Source organism: Alligator sinensis, unplaced genomic scaffold (genome assembly GCF_000455745.1).
Source record: "Alligator sinensis unplaced genomic scaffold, ASM45574v1 scaffold482_2, whole genome shotgun sequence".
Taxonomy (NCBI): Eukaryota; Metazoa; Chordata; order Crocodylia; family Alligatoridae; genus Alligator; species Alligator sinensis.
Genome location: NW_005842678.1, coordinates 119,383 through 138,438, shown reverse-complemented (window position 1 = coordinate 138,438; position 19,056 = coordinate 119,383). Strand labels below are relative to the sequence as shown.

Genomic DNA, 19,056 nt, shown 5'->3' with positions numbered 1-19,056 from the left:
TGCCCTGCAGCTCCTTCCTGCTGCCACTGCCCTGGGGGTCCTCCCCACCAACCTGCTGAGTGCAGGGGCACATGGCAGCCTGGAGGTGACAGTCATGGTGGGAAGGAGCTGCAGGGCAGCCCCAGCACAGGCTCTAGGCAGCCAGAGTGAGAAAGCAGTGATTGGGAGGCAGCCACACTCACCACCAGGTGCTGCTTTCTCCCAGTGCCCAGCAGCAGTTGCTGCCTAGCCACCACCACTGCCAAAGCTGGGCAGAAGCTCTAGTCTCTCCTCAGGGTAGAGGGGCAGCCCAGAGGTAGTGCAGGTAGTGGCACGGGCTCTGGCTGAGCTGCCCCTGCCGAAGCTGCTGCCCAGCTGCACACTCACCAGCTCCCCAACTAGCCACAGTCCCATCCCACATAGGGAAGTTTGGTAAGCTGTTGCACAGCTGTGGTGCTGACCCAGCTCCTGACAGCTCCCCAAAACTCCCTATGTGGGCCACAGGCCCAAATATTTGCCCACCCCTGTAATACATAGAACCTGCTGTATGGTATACTGGTGAGGAACTGTGGTCCATGCTTAATTTGCTAAACTACTTATCTGGTCTCTTTCATACAATGCAATTTGGAAGTGTGATTTTAAAAAGCATGAAATTAAGCTTATATGAAAGTATGCAATCTATAACGCTTTTCAAAGATACAGCCAAGACCTGCAAAATTTACTAATTTAATTGTACATGTCTATTACATACATTAAGTGGAAAATAGTGTCATTAATAAAAAAAAGACTTGGCATCACGCTGCCAAATTAAGCATATAGTAGGCAATCTAATAATCCAAAGTAGGGGAGGAAGGGAGAAAGGAAGACAAGTCATGACTGTCCAAAAAAGTGTCTGGCAATCTGTGGTTACATCATTTACAATCCCAGTGGGGTTTAGTTTTTAACTCCTAAGCAAGCCTTCTTACCTTAGTTGTTCCTCCTTTAAGGAGCAAGTATACCTGGATTTTCACACACAATCATACATGTGTCCTTCTCAACAAATGCCTCTTCATGTAACACATGTAACAGTGTGGCCAAGGAGGAATATTTATTCCTGTTAGATTTGTATATGCTGACTAAACAAAATGATCAGAACTCACTAGTCAACTACTAACATAAGAGAGGAGTTTGATGCCTACAGCTTTCTACTGACTTGAATGCTTTTTTGGGTCAGACTCCTGCAGGTTTTCTTTTTTCTTTTAAACTAGTTAGACTGATTTCTTCTATATAAACCTTTTCCTACACTTTTTTAAAGCAATACACTGTTTCCAAATACAAATATACTGAAATCAATGCACAAACACTTCCTGAGATACATAATAAAAAAATATCATGACAAAAATGTCAGAAATAATGTATCAAAGAAGATCCTAAACCTACTAACTGATCACATTCATAACATTTTACAAAGCGCCTGGAGAAACGGCAAACCTACCAAATGTCAAATTTGTCTGAATGAAATTCTGGCCCCATTGAAGGCAATGACAAAACTCCTTTTTACTTCAGTGGAGGCAGGATTTCACTCTATATTTCAGTGGTCCTTTCAAAAGAAAAACTTCCACTTTATTCACTTTATTATATGCCAAATGTCACTGGTTTGACCTAGTTAATATGGGAAGTTACATGAGCTGCGCACACTATCCCATCCTGCAGCACCATCACTTAAAAAAAAAAAAAAAAAAAAGCAGTGTCAACTAGGATACATTACAGTTTAAACAACTGTTAGCATTACAAGAATAATTGCAGGTTCTTGGAGGTTGTTCATAAGTTCAAGCAAGTTTGGAAACAACAATGCAATTATGCATTTCAAAGCAAAATATATTACTTTACACACTTAAAAATACCACTTTACTTGCCTGTCACCATTTTCATACTAAGTTAATCCTTGTTCTAGTATGATATCATGTGAGTCTGCGCCTGCAGGTGTCAGGCTGGAATTCTGCACTGCGTAACTTAATAGAGGAATTCTGAATCACTGATGAGCTACTGACTTAGTGTAGAAACTGACTCATACAGTTATATATCCAAAATCTTCTTAGAAGTGACCTTATCTTCAGCCTTTATTATCACATGTTCAGATGGCACATTCCTGCAGAAGCAGCTTAAGCAGGTTTCTGCAAAACTTCACCCACTCATTATTTATCCTTAGTACCTTCCTGGGGTAGGGTTTTACATGTAAAGCGCACAGTCCAATCATAATCCCTAAAGACTTCCTGTATATCAAGTAGCATGCTAAAACCAGGTCCAGGGGGTTGCTGTATCACCACAGTCTTCAGCAGTGTAATGTATTTTATGTCAGAGCCATCCAACTGGCATCCTGTAGGCTCCCACTTGGTCACCACTCCTACAACTATGGCAGCCGGAGCCTCCAGGCTATCCCCACCCCAGCTTCTGCAATCTGCCCCTGCTTCTGGGAATGTGGGTGGAGTCAGGACAGAGTCCAGGGAGGTGTTAATGCCCATGCAATGCCATGCTGCATGTGTGGCAGAAGGGATGGGGGGAACTGTGGCTGACCATACTATACTCATGGCCATGGCAAGGGTATTACCTGTGCTGCATGCATAGCAATAAGCAGGGCAGACTGTCTGCAAAGCAGGAGGAGTGGGGTGCCTAGGAGAGCTGTTCATATAGTGAGCCCTGCCCCCACTGCCCAGAAGTTGGACAACCCTGTTTTATATCAAGATTTAATAAAACGTCAATAAATTACAATTTAACAAAAACACAGAAATTAAATACTTGGAATGTGCTGGTTTTTTAACATTTGCTTTCTCAATCTTCACGTTGCATCAATACAAGCAGTGCATTGTATTTAATAACACTGGTTATTATTTGATATAAATTCCTTTATATAGATATAAATTCATATAGATATTTATATCTAAATATCTATAGAATTAAAACTCTAGGATAGAATGCAACTTTCATAAAATTTAACCAAGGGATTTCATAAATTCCCTGAACTGCAGCTACAGGCAAACCTCAATTATATGAACTTTGAAATCTGGATATCCGAGAAAGAGTTAACTGAAGCCAAGACTGTGGTGAAACTCGGCTTGCAGCACTCATTTCCCTCAAAAGAAGATTTGTAGATCTTGTTATATTCTTAATGTAGCATTAATCAAATGACATAACTTACAGAGTGTACCAGGTCCCTAAATGCCACCAGACTGAATCAAAGGTTTTTCTAAAACATTTCTGTAACTTGCCTAGTAGAGTTTGAAAGCTTGACTTTTAGGAGCTAGTTGATCATAAGTCTGCACAAACTACACACACATCTAATACCATCTCTTACCACAAGTATTTGATCTTGACCATGTTTCTAGAGGTTTCACTGGCAGATATCAGGTTTGTTCTGCAGAGCACAGCTAAAAGTAAGCCCTTTTTTTCCCTTTTTGAGTCAAGAGCAGTGGTTCTCAATCTTCTTAGACTCAAGGAACCCCTCATTAGGTTCAAGACACCCCTCAGAAAATGCCAGCTCTTGGCTTTCACTCCTCTTTAGACTACAGAAACAAAAGAGTAATTCTTCTGTTGCAAAGAGCTCAGAAACCACATCAGGTCAGAATGTTTTTGGCACTATGAATTCTTATTTGGATTCATTTTGTGAATCATGTGTAGGTGTCTATACACATAACATTGCTAATATTGTGCGTCACTCTTAAAAGGATCTCATGGCACCTCAAGAGTCACTCTGGATGAGAATCACTGGTTTACAGCCTTCAACTGATTTAACAGATTCCTGTAGCCAGATTTTTTCACTGCTACTCCTTATACCTCTTTTCTAATGGAGTATTTCCAAACTTAGCAAGCTGTATACAACTCATTTGAATCTACATCAAAGCCAACCTCCTCTCACAGGATTAATGGTAGAACTGATACAGAACTCAGCAGAAGCACAATTAAGGTCTTATCTTGATATTACAAATTCAGATTTTTTTTTTTAATTGTCCTCAGGGTAGAGAAAAAGCAGTAAAAAATCTAAGTTTTAACTCACTCTGAGTTCCAAAAGCAGTTATTGGAATGCTGCTTTAGGGTGCTGACAGACCTTCAGGCTCTAACTCATGGCACTTGACATAAAGCATCATGAATTAGAGTGCCTCCTGACTCAATAGATGTTCCCTTGTTGGGGATGGGAGGCAAATCAAGCCTGCCTAGTGAGCTAAGCCGCCACCCCTCTCCCCAGCCCCACACCCACCAGCTCCAGGGCTGTCAGCAGAAAGAGAGGAGGGAGAGGCAAGCCAGCTGCAGCAAGCTGCTCCTTTCACAAGTGGCCAGCTTGCCCAGCCTGAGCTGGGAAGGGTGTTGGGGATGGATTAGAACCAACCACCCCCCCAGCTGCCTCTCAGGCCTGGCCTGGCTTCCCCCAGTACCCCAGTCAGGCAAACCTACTAAAAGCAGCAGCTCACTGCTACTGGCTTACCCCTCCTTCTTCCCCCTCCCCCCCACCCCAATGACAGCCCCAGAAAGGGGCTACATCAGCCCAGCCCCAATCATGTAAAAAATTAACCCTAGGGGACACAAATTCCCTAAGGCGCTCTAAAGCAGAGCACCTTCATCAGATACCTTATTTGAGACGGGTTAATTCATTGCACAATCGGCCACTTCCAAAGTGATCTGCAGCTGAGCACGTGTCATGGCACGGCTGTCATGGCATTGTTGTAGAGTGCTTTCAGGGGCCCAACTGCACAAAAAACGTAATTTCTGTTGGCAGCCTCTCCATTTAAAAAATTGCTTTTACATGATCAGCTTTCCATAAACATGGACAACTTAAAAGGGAAGGTGGATATTTCTTAAAGTTATACACACAAAAAAAGGTTCTGTATGGAAAATGTTCTGGACTTTGCAGAATTCACAACCAGCAGAAGCACAACACAGTTATTTTGCTTTCATTTCACCTTTTGTAACTCTTTGAAGGTTTACAACCAAAAGTATATATTCCCATTAACTATAGGCTTCACAAGTCAAGTAGAGTGACCACCTGTCCTTAATTGGTCAGGGCAGTCCCGGAATGGGAACTTCAAATACTGGTCTGGGGCTGCATGATTCTGGGACAGCATTTGTCCGGATTTGCAGAGTCATGCAGGGATCCACAGGAAATGGCAGGTTTACCCTTGCAGGCTAGTCATGTTTATGGGATGCTTGGGACACTGTGTGCATAGGCATGCCTGCACATGGCCAGAAATACAGCTGGGCAGCATGGAGAACAGCTCCCTGCAGGTAAATCTATGGGAGGAGGGGCATGGCAGGGGAAGATTGAGGGCCCCCCCACAATAAGGGAGGGAGTTGGGGCCTGGGCTAGGGGCACTGCACAGCCAGGGTGGTGCAAGGGGCCAGGGCATGGAGTGGGATGGATCCACAGGCAGCTGGTCTGATGGCGCAAGGCATGGGGGGCAGTAGATACAGGATGCCCACTGTGGGCTCCCCACCCTCCTGCCCTCCCCCTGGGAGCTCTACACCACCATGGCGAGGTGTCTCCTGCCCACCTGGCAACAGACTAGGGGTGGTGGCACCACAGAGTTGTGCCCTACACTGCTGCCGGGCAGGCAGGGGTATGCAGCTACTGCAGAGCTCCCAGAAGAAAGGCAGCAGGGTGGGGAGCTCTGAGCCCACAGTAGGAAGTCTGTATCTGCCCCTACTCTGCTCCAGCCATGCCACTAGCAGGGGCAGGGAGGTGGGCATGTGTCCCACCTTTACATTTTAAAAAGGTAGCCATCCTACAGTCAAGCGAGGTCTAAGACAGTAACAGAGATAGGATAAAAGTCACAAGTCCAGATTCATTTACATGTGTGCAACTAATCTATTTCAGGCAAGGGGATTGATTACTACCAGCAGCATTGCCAGACTAAAACTTGAATCTCTGTCCAAGTTAGGATATATTTTTAGTCCTTACAAATGCTTCTGAACTATAAATAGATTGTGTTCTGACAGCTTTTTATTATTACTGTGATGCTGATTTGACAGTATTCATTTGTATATGTTTAGGGAATATTTTAATAAAGAAGTTAATTAGCCCCACTGAAGTCCACCACAAAATGCCCACAGACTACAGTGGAAGCAAGATGACCATGATGAGGAAGAGGAGGAAGAGCATGAATCATATTTATTTTGACAGCGTGAAGAGTACATCCCACTAGGTCCTGTACAAGCATAAGGTAGAGCCTGCCCCATGCCATGAAGAACTTAGGAACTAAACAGATATCTGGAAAGGGAAGAAGTATAACATGCAATCAACCATGTGATGCCAGAAAACATTTTTCAGAAGGGGGAGATAATGGCTAGTTCAGAAGATAAGGTGAAGAGAAAGAAAAGGAAAGGGGTCACAGAGGTTCAAGGGCAGAGAAAGTGAAAAAGGGAGGTGCATCTGTCATGATTTTTATTACTTCAGTAGTAAAATTCATTTCAGGAGTAAGCTGCCTTGATCTAGCTTACACTCACTACAGGTTAACTGTGGGCACACAGGTCCTCCGTGTCAGCTGTTGCAAGGTAAATCCCATTAACTCACTTTAATCATTTGCCATACCTCAAGTAGCTTAATTAAAGGTCCAAGGAAGTAAAACGAAAAGTACTACAAATAAAATTATCTTTGGCAAAATCAGGGGTCCAGCTTAAGATTGAGATCAAATAACCTTGGATGCAACTCCCAAAGATAGTGTTTGAAACACCTTGAAAACAAATAATTGAAAAGCAAGTATTCAACAACATATCAGATCCACTTATTAATAAAGTTGCTAACAAGAATGTATCAGCAATCTGGAGAAGAGGGATAGACAAGATGATCTAAGTAACTGGGCCAGATTTACAGTTTATCATTTAGGGTTGGCTTCTTAACTACCATACAACCTAAGAGTGTAAGGAACCTCACAACCAAAGGACTGCCTGTGTAAGACCAGAATTGTAGCTCCTGGACTTTGGGAGGTGATGAAAATCATCTTAGAAGGGGATGAGGGGAGAACTGAGTAGATGGCAGCATGGCTCCAAGTCTTATGTGCCAACCAGGGAGGGGAGTGCACCTATGGCTAGGTCAGTGTGTGGCACTTGAAGAGCTCCAGAAGTAGGGAATCTATTTAATTTGTGGTTTTGTGGACTCTGTGAAACCTGCAAAATCCACACATGTCCACAAAATCAACAAAAAACCTTAATAAAAATAAAATACTCCCAGTGGGAGTCAGCGATCTTTGCAGCTGGGAGGGGAAGGCATCAGCTGGTGGGGTGGTATGACAGGCAGCAAACAGGATGGCAGCTACCTCCTCATCCCTCCTCCCCCTGCCAGGGCCTTTCTGCCAATCAGCACCAAGGGGCAGGGCAGCACAAAGAGCAGCCAGCACTCAAGATGGCAGCCACCCCTCATTCCCCTCCCACCCACCAAGCCTTCTCTGCCAATCAGCGCTGAGGGGCAGGCCCAGCACACAAGATGGCAACCACCCTTAATCCCTCCTCCCCCATGGGGTGTCTCTGCCAATCAGTGCCGAAGGGCAGGACCACTGCAAAATGCCCGCAAAATTGGCTATGCACACTGAGCAGGCCACAAAAAATTCTTTGTCTCACTATGATTGAAGTAGGTCCCTATCCATAAGGTAGAAAATCTACAAGTTTTCTTACCAGGGCAGTACACTCACACACTCCACTGCAATGCTGAGGATGTAAGATATAAGCTAGCACTGGGATATTTTACTGACTTCTCTAGGTTTACTTAGATGAAAAAGAGATTCAGAATGGAGTCTAAATGAATATGTTTGAATTAGACCCAATGTATGTTTACGCTGCAGTCTACAGAGGTATAAAGTTAAATACTATAACTGCCAAGAGTCTAACTATGTAGTATAGTGCCCACTGTTGAGAAGCAAGGTATATTAGCCTGCGCTGAGCTCTGTGCTACTGCAGCTACAGCTTCCAATATTCAGCCTAGCTCTTTTAGAGCTAACGGGTGTCCTTAAAGTATGCTGTAGTCTACAGTCTAGCCATTCCCTATGGTTCTTCCTTTAAAGGGAGGAGCTTATGCAGTCATCTGGCCAAGGGTCCAAACCTTGATGAGTAAGCCCTCCAATAGTTACTGTCTGAAATGAAAGGATCAAATGAATACTGTCTGAAATTAGTGTAACCAGAGAAGATACAGTCTGTACAGCAACAAGAAGTTGGCAGGCTGTGAACTGTTTTATTTTACAGGGTTGTTACCTTTGTGCAGATATCACATCCTCAGATATGTTCAAAGGTTTGCAACCAAAATATTAAAAATATATATTTTCTATTACATGAGCATTTGAGATCAGCTGGCAGAAAACTTGATTTGTCTTGTGTTCACTGAGACAAATCCACCCTGTGCCACTTGTTGCCTGGTAGATCACCACCGAAAACATAGTAATAACAAGATCGCTACTTGCCAGTACTTAACATGTCATTTTAGGCCAGCTGGAACACTAAAAAAGCCTAGGTCTCTGGAAATGAGTTGGGAAGCAGTATAGTAACATTTTACATGCCAGTTACTTTTTCAGTCTGCAGAACTGGCCAAAAACTCTTCTGTAAAACTTACTGAGCTTAAAGAGGCATAAAATGCTTCTCTAAGGTGACATGTACAGTCTTGAAAACTTATCAGGTAAACTCTCCTAAGCCAATTAAATTCTGCTTCCAGTTTATGGTAATTTTAGACACACTTAGAAAGACAGTCTGAAACAGTTTATGAAACCAGGAATAAACTTGCAGGCAGAGGAACTTTCTGTTCACAGCTTGCAAGGGTGTGAATTTTTGTTATTAATCCTACAACAGAGACATTCCTGGTTTTCAGGGACACATGGTCAACTGTAGGTGTGATGAAGTTTGTCTCCCCAAATCCTACATAGGACAGCTGCATAAAGCCTATTTATTAATACAGGGTGAGAATGTCATCCTATATTAAGAGCTCCAATTACAACACAACAAAACTAAGTGTTAAAATATTTATGAGTAAGTAGCTATGTGGATTACAGAAATATAACTAGTGTTTCAAATTGTAACACAAAAAACTGTTAAAATGTTTATGAGAGTAAGTAGCTTTTCAGATTACAGAAATATAACAAGGGTTTCCAGATATTTAGGTTAAACAACATGAAACTTTTGGAGCTTAAAAAAAATAAATTAAAGTTTTAAAAATTGAGATTTTTTTTTTTTTTTTTAGAATAGACACTGAGTAGACTTGAAAACTGTATTTTTTGTAATGTTTAAAAATGTGCAATGAGTTGAAGATTATTAACACTTACAGGGAATACATACCTTGGCCAATGGTCATTCATAATCACCAGGTTTGCTGTAATTTCAGGGGGGAAAAAATATATAAACTGTTTTTTCTTCTAACAGTGGAACCACAATTTGTTCCAACATTAACAAAGAAGACATAAACTGGAAACAAATTACTATGCGTAACCAGTCACCAATCAAGTATTTTGGCAAAAAACAACAAAGATTCCACAGGTTATTGGTATGAAAATATTTGTCCAACAGCAAACAAACTAGCGGTTATGATAAATACCTTACAATATTTTGTGATGATAGAATAAAAATTACTTGAAAGCAAAACTAATTTTTAAAAATCATAAATTAACTAATGAGCATTTTATTCTTAGTATTTGGTGGCTATTAAATGGAACAACAGTACATCCAAAAACATTTTCACTGAACGTTTTCCCACAAATGCCACACGCTATTTTTATGTCCAGCGGTACTTGTTTTAACAGTTTACTATTTTTTCTAATGGCAAGTTTAACTTTTCTGCTTTTATTTCATTGATTCACTCAACAACACACCTCAGTGTTCTCCACTTAACATGGTACAAGTATATACATCAAATAAAAGGTGGCTGGAGATGGACAGGTAGCAAAGGAGGCTACTTCATTGTTCCAGTTGTGGTAAACGTCTGTGGAAACCAGGCCTCTTCTGTACTACACACAGTATAAACACAAACAAAAAAGTCCATTCCTATCCAAACTACAGTGAAATGTGGTTCATGAGTCGCTGGAATAACTAATTTTAATTTTATTAGTTGGTGCATTCAGTCTCTACCAGAGTCCTATTGATTTGTACACAAAACGCATTGCTTAACTCATCTATTAAGGAACAATTTGTTATTTCCAAATGCACATGCATAATAAATCACAACAGACTTTGGTTCTAATAATTAGTCGACTTAAATGGTATTGACCTATGCCCTTGATAACACCTGTCTAGTCAGCTGATGCTAACAAATCATCAGATACTCCAGCTTTTTGTGGCTCAGCAAGATGTAGACAATCATCTGTTCCGTTCTGCTTAATTCTCTTTTATTTTGGTGATAAGACTGGAAAGCAAAAAGCTTTGACTGATTTCTTTACTCCCTAATAATCATGCAATTTCTATCTGGTGAGCTCTCTGAATTACTGTACTAAGAAACTGCACATTAACCATTTACTTGTATAATCATACAATTCTCATAGTGAACCAGAAAGCACGAAATCTAAACTTGGAATTTTGTAATAATTGTTTTTTTCTTCACATTACAAATGTCAGAATAATTCTTTATTATTGTATGAAATGTTGAAAATGTTTAACTACCGAAAATTAGTCACTGCCAGAGATAATTAGCCAGCATCATTACCAGTACCTTTGGAGTAACTCATGAACCATGTTTTCACTCTATTTTTTTGTTTTTAGACAACTGCACTTGCATCCCAGCTCTGAAAACTTGTCTTCACAAGTGAAGATTTCTCAAATCTAAGCCTCCAAAGAGAAAGAGGCTGCCTCAGATATGGTCCGAATAGGTCTCATCTAGCATAGATGAATTGGTGGCATGGAACTGCACTGTGCTGCCCACCTCCTCCAAAGAGCTTCTCGCTACAAGGCAGTCAAGGATCCCTGTGCAGGCACTCCAGGGAGCAGAGACATCCAGCCCGCAACCACAGCCCATTTGCAAGTTCTGATCTTCACCAGCAAGTCTGCCAACTCCTGTCCTATCCCCAATTTGTACTCCATCATGCAATCTGCCACGTAATAATTAAGGAACATAATGAAAAGAAGTTAGCCTAGGTGACAATTTCTGTATAAAACAAGGAGTGTATTTTGATATCATCTTACTATTGAATGAAACTACAATGAGATATTAAAAGTCAAAGGTTCTCCTGATCCTGGTAACCCATCAAGCTAGCATGGTTAAGCCATGCCAGTCTCTGAAGCCAAGAGCACACAATGGAGTGCTGTGTTTAGCATCATATACAGCTGCCTTTGACTCCTTTGCCTAGATGACCAGATACCCATTTCCAGCTGTATCAACTAAAAGCTGCCTTTAAGATAAGTTTGGGGGGTGTTTTGAACATGCATTTCTAGAGTCACAGCCAGTTATCTATAACATTCTGCCTTCTGAGAGGCACCAAGTCCTCAAAGTAGTCATCACTGACATGGCGCAGAACATACCAGCCCCATCTCTTTGTCCAAGAGAGGCCAACAGGAATACCTTTTACTGTTAGCCTACAATGTTAAATAAGCCAACATAGCCAATGGTGCTCCCAACATCAAATCTGTGTCCCCTGATTCTTTAACTACAGATGGAGAGTCCCACTGGAAGAGCACAAGCTACGTGTTCAGAATAAGGTGTTTCTTCTCAACATTCTTTCTGTCTTTCTGCCTGCTTCCACTCTCAGCAGAGAGAACTGCCCCAGCAACTTCTATCTGCCTGGTCCAGCCATGGACTCAAATGTTCCACAACAGAAGCCTTAACAATATATCAATTAAAAAATGTCCCGTTACAAATCTTTAGATAACTTGTATGTTAGCCTGGTGCTTATCTCTGCTTGCAGGATCCCAATGGCTGAAACTGTTTCATGATGTCCTCTCCCACAGCACGGTCACACAGATGATCTGCAAATGTATTGTTCTCGGCCAAAGTTTTACATCAGTTCAACAGGAATGTTTGCTGACCTTGAGCAAGATGACTGCGTATGAAAACAACTGCTGGTGCTTTGGAAACCAGGCCTTTAGTCCATCTGCCTTGGAAAAAAATCAGTTATTTCAATTGCCTTAGAGTTTTTTGAACTGTTTTGTTTTTTAAATCAGGTAGTAAGAACAACAGGACTCATTTTATCTGTTATTTTATTGTTTCAAGTTAAAAATGCAGTGCCTGTTTATCCTACCAATTTGTATCCAGCTCCTTTGCTTCAAATTGCAACAACAGTGTCACTATCATGGTTTTGCTTACAGACCTCACAATATTTTTCTTAAAGCCCTAAACGCTAAAATACAAGCGAATTTCAGCTTTCAGTTGTAAAGTAGTTTTTATACCAACAATTAATCCAAGCAGTGGCACAAATTGCATTGTTTCAATGAGTTGTTGGATTGCATTGAACAATTTTAAGCTTATTCTTCATTTTAAATGTTGTTATTCCTGTTTCTCCATTTCCTGTAAGTAATTTACATAATGTTTGCTGGTAGCTCATTTCTTTGATTTATTCATTGTAACTTCTTATAACAGAACATCAGCTGGGAATTCCTGGCACGCTTCTGATAGCGATTACAGAAGCGGTAGGCCTCTAGTAGCCAAGAGGTTAGCTTATTTCTTAGGGACAACTGTTTCATTAGACTGCTTAGTGAATTGACCGATTCCCTATTTCTGTGAACCTCCGTTTCTAATCTGGAAGATTGGGTAATACTTACCTGCCACTCTAAATAACTTTAACAACAAAAATAAGCTGCTTCATAAACACAGGTTATTAGCTAGCTCTATTGCAGCCATTAAAGAAGTCTTTACCCAGGACCACTCCTGACATCTCTCTCTACAGACAGACCTTCTGAATTGTGTAAAATGCAAAATAAACCCCTATCGCTATGACTAGTACTGAGGTTCTTAATCTGCTTGGACCTTCTTAATCTGGTGCAAGATTCAACTCTCTCCCCAGAAAAGCAGCACGTAAAGCTCATCATGCTCCATCGCAGAAGCTAAGCATTCCATTGCTGACTATGCAGCTAGCCAAGAAAGAATTTGAATCTGTGGCTCTGTTTTGAAGCATAGGGAGACAAAAAATACCTCAAGCCATCTAATAATTGTTTTTCTGATGCTTAGAAGGATTATGGAAATACCAATTACAGGTCTTCTGAGACAAACAATGTTTTCTTTGTCCATTAATTGGGTTACATTTGCTGTAGCATCCACTTCCCAAACGGTGCTGTACATAAGCACTGCAAAAGCTGAAATGCGGTATAGACCTATACAAAATAGCCTGGTTGGAGTTCTCTACAAGTTAAAAAATGTTGGAAAGGTTTTTATTCAAACATTTAAAAATAAGATAAAAGCAGAGAACAAAAGGCATCTACAGAAAAAGACTGTGCACAGAGAAATTAAAAGCAGAAAATGAATGTTTTGAGGAGATGAGAGAAGATGTTATTCCCTGTGAACTAATGCAGGTTAAAGTTACCAGCCACTTTTTCCTTTAGCTTACAAGTATTGCATTGGGTTTTGGATGGAAGTTAGGGTCAAATCCTTGTGGCTGGTAGGTCCCCACTAACATTCAAGACACTCTTTTCCACCTACACAGGCAGAATTTGACTCCTTCGTGAAATTTCCAACAGCTCCCGAGTGCCAGAATCACTTGCATGATTCTGATGAAGACAGGGGGAGGTACTGCTCCCCTCAACAATATATGTAGCTTTGTGAGGACCACACCGCAGGCTCCATTGTGACATCTCCCTTTCTGATAGACCACATGCCTAATTCTGCACAATAAAACTGTGCGGAGCCAGAGAGAGATCCAGAGAGGAGCTCCTTCCGACCACACAGCAGGAACAGCAGTCAGAAACTTTTTTAAAGTCCCCGAAGTTAAGAACTCCCCCCTCCCTCCATACTCAGATCCATGCTCAGAGGCACCTTCCCCCGCATTGTCCCAGGGGCAAGGCAAGGCTCCTGTTCCACTCCAGCTCCACTGTGCAGAGGCTGGGCTTAGCCTGGGACGACAACAGCAGGTGGGTGGATTCCCCTTCCCTCTCTGGTCTCCCACCCCTCTAGGCTGTTCCCCATCAGGAAAAGATGTGGGCAGGGGGACCTGCTGAATCATCACTGCCCATGGTGTCCCAGACTGAGCCCAACCTCTGAGTAGACTGGCTGGAGTAGAACAGAAGCTCCCCTCACCCCAAGACAGTGGAGACAGCACCAGGCCCAAGTGGGAGAGGGATGGGGGAAGGGGACATAACTGAGGGAGGGGAAATCGAGGTATTTGTACTTGTTTCGGGGACTTGAAGTCCCTGATTCCTGCTCCCGTAGCATGGTCTGCCCACCCCCTCCCCCCAGTGAGGGATGGGAAGGAGGCTGGAAGCAGGGGATACAGCCACTCCTGTATCAACCACTCCTCCTGCACTCTCCTTTGAAAAATCCTGGATCTGCTTCTGTGTGGAGCAACTACAGTGGATGCACAATGATATGAGATCATAGAATGACAGAAAATTAGGGTTGACCTCAGAAGGTCATCTAGTCCAGCCCCCTGCTCAAAGCACAACCATCCCAAGGCTTTCTCTAGTCAGGTCTTAAAAACCTCCATAAACAGGGAGCCCATAACCTCCCTGGGTAATCTGTTCCAGTGCTTTACTACCCTCCTAGCAAGAAAACTTTTCCTAATATCTATCCTAAACTTCCCTTGCTCCAACTTCAGACTGTTGCTCCTTGTTCTGACATCTGCCACCACTGAGAACAGTGTAGCTCCAGCTTCTTTTGAACCCCACTTCAGGTAGTTGAAGCCTGCCATTAAATCCCCTCTCAGTCTTCTCTTCTCCAGACTAAATAAGCCCAGTTCCCTCAACATTTCCTCATAAATCATATGCCCCGTTGTAACTCAGAACGAATTTTCCCATAGGAACAATGTTGTAAGTGCAGGATTGGTTACTTTATGATGGTTGATACAGGCGCGTCCAGCTGGAAAGCCTGTTGTGGTCGGGAGAGGGGGGAGAGAAGGGGCGTGGGTGAGCAGATCAATGTCCTCACAGCAAGGGAGGGATTAGGGCTGGGGCTAGGACCAGGGCTGGGGCAAATGCTGCCCAGGAAGGGGGGGCAGCTCACGCTATTGTGCATCGCCGATCTGGGAAGGCATGGGGTGGGGGGCGTGCCCCAGGATCTACGTGGGACAGGCAGGGCCAGGGCTGTGGTAGGCTGAGCTCCAGGTGGAAGGCCCTGGGAGTGGGGGCTATGCCCCCCTGCTGCTTGCCCAGCTGACATGGGGCTGGCGCAAGACTGAGCCAGTGCTTGGCCTCCCCACGCCTCCCAGATGAGCAGTGGCTTCACCCTGGCTGGGCAAGCAGCAGCAGGACATTGGGGGGGGGGGGGGGGGGGAGCATGCAATCCAAAAAACTCACTGCAGTCCCCACTCCGCTGCCCGCCCCGCCCTGATCCAGCGGCACATGCGCCCTTCGCACCAGCTGGGCAAGCAGCAGGGAAGCATAGTCCCTGCAACCAGTGCCTTCCACCTTCCGCCCAGAGAGCAGCCCAGCACAGCCCCGACCCCGCCCCGCCTCGCACAGATCCTGAGTCTACACCAGTGCAGGGGATTGTTCTGTCCTAAGTACAGAACTTTGTACTTGTCCTTGTTGAACCTCATGAGATTTTTTTTTGCCCAGTCCTCCAATTTGTCTAGGTCATTTTGAATGTTAGCCCTACTCTCCAGTATAGCCATTACTCTCCCCAGCTTGGTGTCATCTTCAAACTTGCAGAGGGTGCACTCTATACCATCTTTCAAGTCATTGATGAAGATATTGAACAAAACCAGCCCCAGAACCGACCAACCTCTGGGGTACTCCCCTTGATACCAGCTGCCAATTAGACAATGAGTCATTGATTACTACTCTCAAAGCCCAATACTCCAGCCACTTTTCTATCCACCTTACAGTCCATTCATCCAGCCCATAGTTCCTTAGATTGCCTGCAACAATGCTGTGAGAGACCATATCAAAAGCCTTGCTAAAATCAAGGTATACCACATCCACTGGTCTCCTCGCATCCACAGAGCCAGTCACCTCGTCATAGAAGGCAATCAGGTTGGTCAGGCCAACCTGGTGAATCCACACAAAGTGTTCCTAATCACATTTTTCTCCTCCAAGTGCTTAGAAATGGACTTCTTGAGAATCTTCTCCATGATTTTTCTAGGGACTGAGGGGGGGCTGACTGGTCTGTAGTTCCCTGGATCCTCCTTTTTCCCCTTTCTTAAATATGGGCACTATATTTGCCCTTTTCCAATCATCCAGGACCTCTCCTGATCGCCACATGTTTTCAAAGATGATGGTCACTGGCTCTGCAATCACATCAGCCAACTCCTTCAGGTGCATCCGTTCCGACCCCACAGACTTTTACACATTCAGCTTTTCTAAATAGTCCCTACCTTGTTCTTTTGCAACTGTTAGCTGCTTACCTCCTCCCCAAACTGTGCTGCTATGTGCAGTTGTCTGGGAGCTGACCATGCCTGTGAAGACTGAGGTGAAGAAAAGGCATTGAGTACTTCAGCTTTTTCCTCCTCATCTGGCACTACATTGCCTCTCCCATTCAGCGGGGGACCCTCACTTTCCCTGATCTTTGTCTTGTTACTGACATACTTGTAGGAACCCTTCTTGTTACCCTTCACATCCCTTGCTAGCTGCAACTCCAATTGCACTTCGACCTTCCTGACTTCATTCTTGCACGCCTGAGCAATACTCCCTTGCAGATTGTCCAAGTTTTCACTTCTTTATAAGCTTCTTTAGGAAGGAAGCTTCTTTATACGCTTCCTTTTTGTGATTTAGTTTACTGAAGAGTTCCCTGCTAAGCCAAGCTGGTCTTCTGCCATACTTGCTAGTCTTCCTGCACGTTGGGATGGTTTATTCCTGCACTCTCAGTAAGTGTGTGTGCATTACTAGGTGGCTGCTATTAACCTTCATCTGTTCTTTAGCCTGCTTTCCTTTTGGTTGCACCTATTTTCTCTCTATATAGCATTCAACACAAAGTACAAAGGATAAGCATATGTCATTATTGGTACACTTAGGAATTGGCTTGAGGTATGTGGTGCTTCTGGTAGTTCATGTACATGTAAGATAATACTACAGACTTAAAAGCACTGCAGACATTTCCTGTAAGTGACAGCTACTAATTCAGTCTACTGAAGTTCAGTGGTGGGCATCAGCAGTGAGAGTATGTTTAATGCAGCTTTTAGTATGAATCAATACAGCTGAAGAGCTAGTCGGAAAGATAACACTAGGAGTTTACGTAGTGCTCTTTCTGCTATTCTGGACCTTATTTTAACATATCTTCACTTGTTTTTAAGGCCTGGATAAGACTATACAAATTATTCGCCTCTCTTCTTTTCTGTTTATTTCGTTTTGCTGTAATATTAAATTTCTACTACACCTTAGAAATTCAGCATTTAGATTATGCCCCACTCCCGCTGAAGTCAGCAAGAGACTCCCTACTTCTGCTGTCCTGTACTTTTAATATTTTTCATATAATCTGTTTCTAAATTAAACAAATGTACAATGACTAGCTGGATTGTGTATTTCCTTTTTCAATCTAAACTGGCCAGACTCTCAAACGTGCATAGTTGTAAGGATACTCTTATATGTAAAGTCATTTTGTAACGTCTTATCAGTCCATCTCAGTTAGGGTATGATCAACAACAGATAGAGGGAGGCTCAATTTTCGACCTGTATTCATTACTAAGATCATTTGTTTTAGTTAGTTATTCTAACTGCAGCCATGTTGTTTTTCACTCCAAAGCTGTGAGAACAACGAACTACACGGCTCAGCCCGTTGCTTCCACCATTTCATGCATATGCAATTTCTGCCCCTCCTTGTCCTCCCTCTCTGATTCCCATCTTAAATTCTTCTGCCTAACTCATCCGACCCACAACCCCAAGAACTGCCTTCAGTCTCCCTCTCATTCACTAGCTGGAGCTGCAGCTGCTTCTACTGGGTCTCACTGCTGCAGCTCTATTCAAATGTTCCACCTCTCTGAAGCCCGCTGAGTATTTGTCTTCATCATTGTAAAAAGCTGTTAGATTTCACAGTATTACTAACTCCAAGCTTTCAAAGTATCAGAAGATTAACTTAGAATCCATGAGAAATAACCACCACCACTACCACCCAACCTACTTTTCATTTGCTTTATGGCTTTGAGCCTTCAGGTTCCTATTTTCAAGCACTTCTTTGCAGTTATGTTTTGTTTTTTAAAAACAAAAACAAAACACAAAAAAACCCAACCAGAAACTGAATTTCTCATGACTTCATTTCTCAATACAGCACTGAAAATCTGTGGGGCAAAAATACTGAGAAAGACTAAAGGAGCAGGATCCAAAAGGGTGGATCAAGAAACATGAGCTTCTCTCCAGAGCCCCTAGTAGTATTCACTGGTACATGACAGTATCATGGTATCATACCAATTCTCCGCTGAACTACAACTATTTTTTTTATGCTCGGGTGACTCCTTAGACCAGGGGTGTCCAACCTTTTTGAATGTGGGGCCGAATCACGAACTTTTTATCACCCAGCGGGCTGGCAAGCCATATTCAAAGACCTCACAGGAATGACATCACATCAGGAAGTTTTGTCACGTGACCTTTGACACCAATGAAGTTGCAGGAAGTAACAATGAAATGGGTCTGGAAATGTGCACACGTGTTGCAGCAGACAGAGCCAAAGCAACTATTGGGATGTGGTGGGAAGCACACACACATGTACATGCATGCACACATGCACATCCCGTGCCTCCATCCACCCCAGCCCGGCCCCGAGGCGATCCCAGCTCCACACAGGAGCTTACCCCGTGCCTCCATCCGCGGGCCCCAGCCAGCAGCAAGGGGAGGGAAGATGCATACCCCCACGGGGCCTGGCTCATCAGGGAGCTGGGTCTTGCCGCAGCTGCCCCAATGGCTGTGGGGAGCGGGGCTGCCCCAGCCATGCCTAATTGGACGAGCTGGGGAAGGGCTCCGTCCCTTGCCCCCGGCACGTGGCTGGGGGAGCTGCAGCATGGCCCGTGCTCTGCCCACGAGGTAAGTTCCCGCACGGAGCTGGAGGCGCCTCAAGGCCGGGCTGGGGCGTCCATCTGT

The 19,056-nt window shown here is 43.5% G+C and overlaps 1 protein-coding gene across 12 annotated transcripts in view; it reads right to left on the bottom strand.

Annotated features, from left to right (window-relative positions):
- Positions 1 to 19,056, bottom strand: part of DST (dystonin) — a 428,507-nt gene that overhangs the window by 359,956 nt on the left and 49,495 nt on the right. For 5 of the 12 annotated variants that reach the window (XM_025215826.1, XM_025215830.1, XM_025215833.1 and 2 more), the window contains one exon: positions 11,932 to 12,000. The exons of 6 other annotated variants lie outside the window; for them this stretch is intronic. In XM_025215826.1, coding sequence (XP_025071611.1) covers positions 11,932 to 12,000 — 69 coding nt within the window. The remainder of the gene's footprint in view (positions 1 to 11,931; positions 12,001 to 19,056) is intronic. One more of the 12 variants, XM_025215834.1, reaches the window with a different exon arrangement.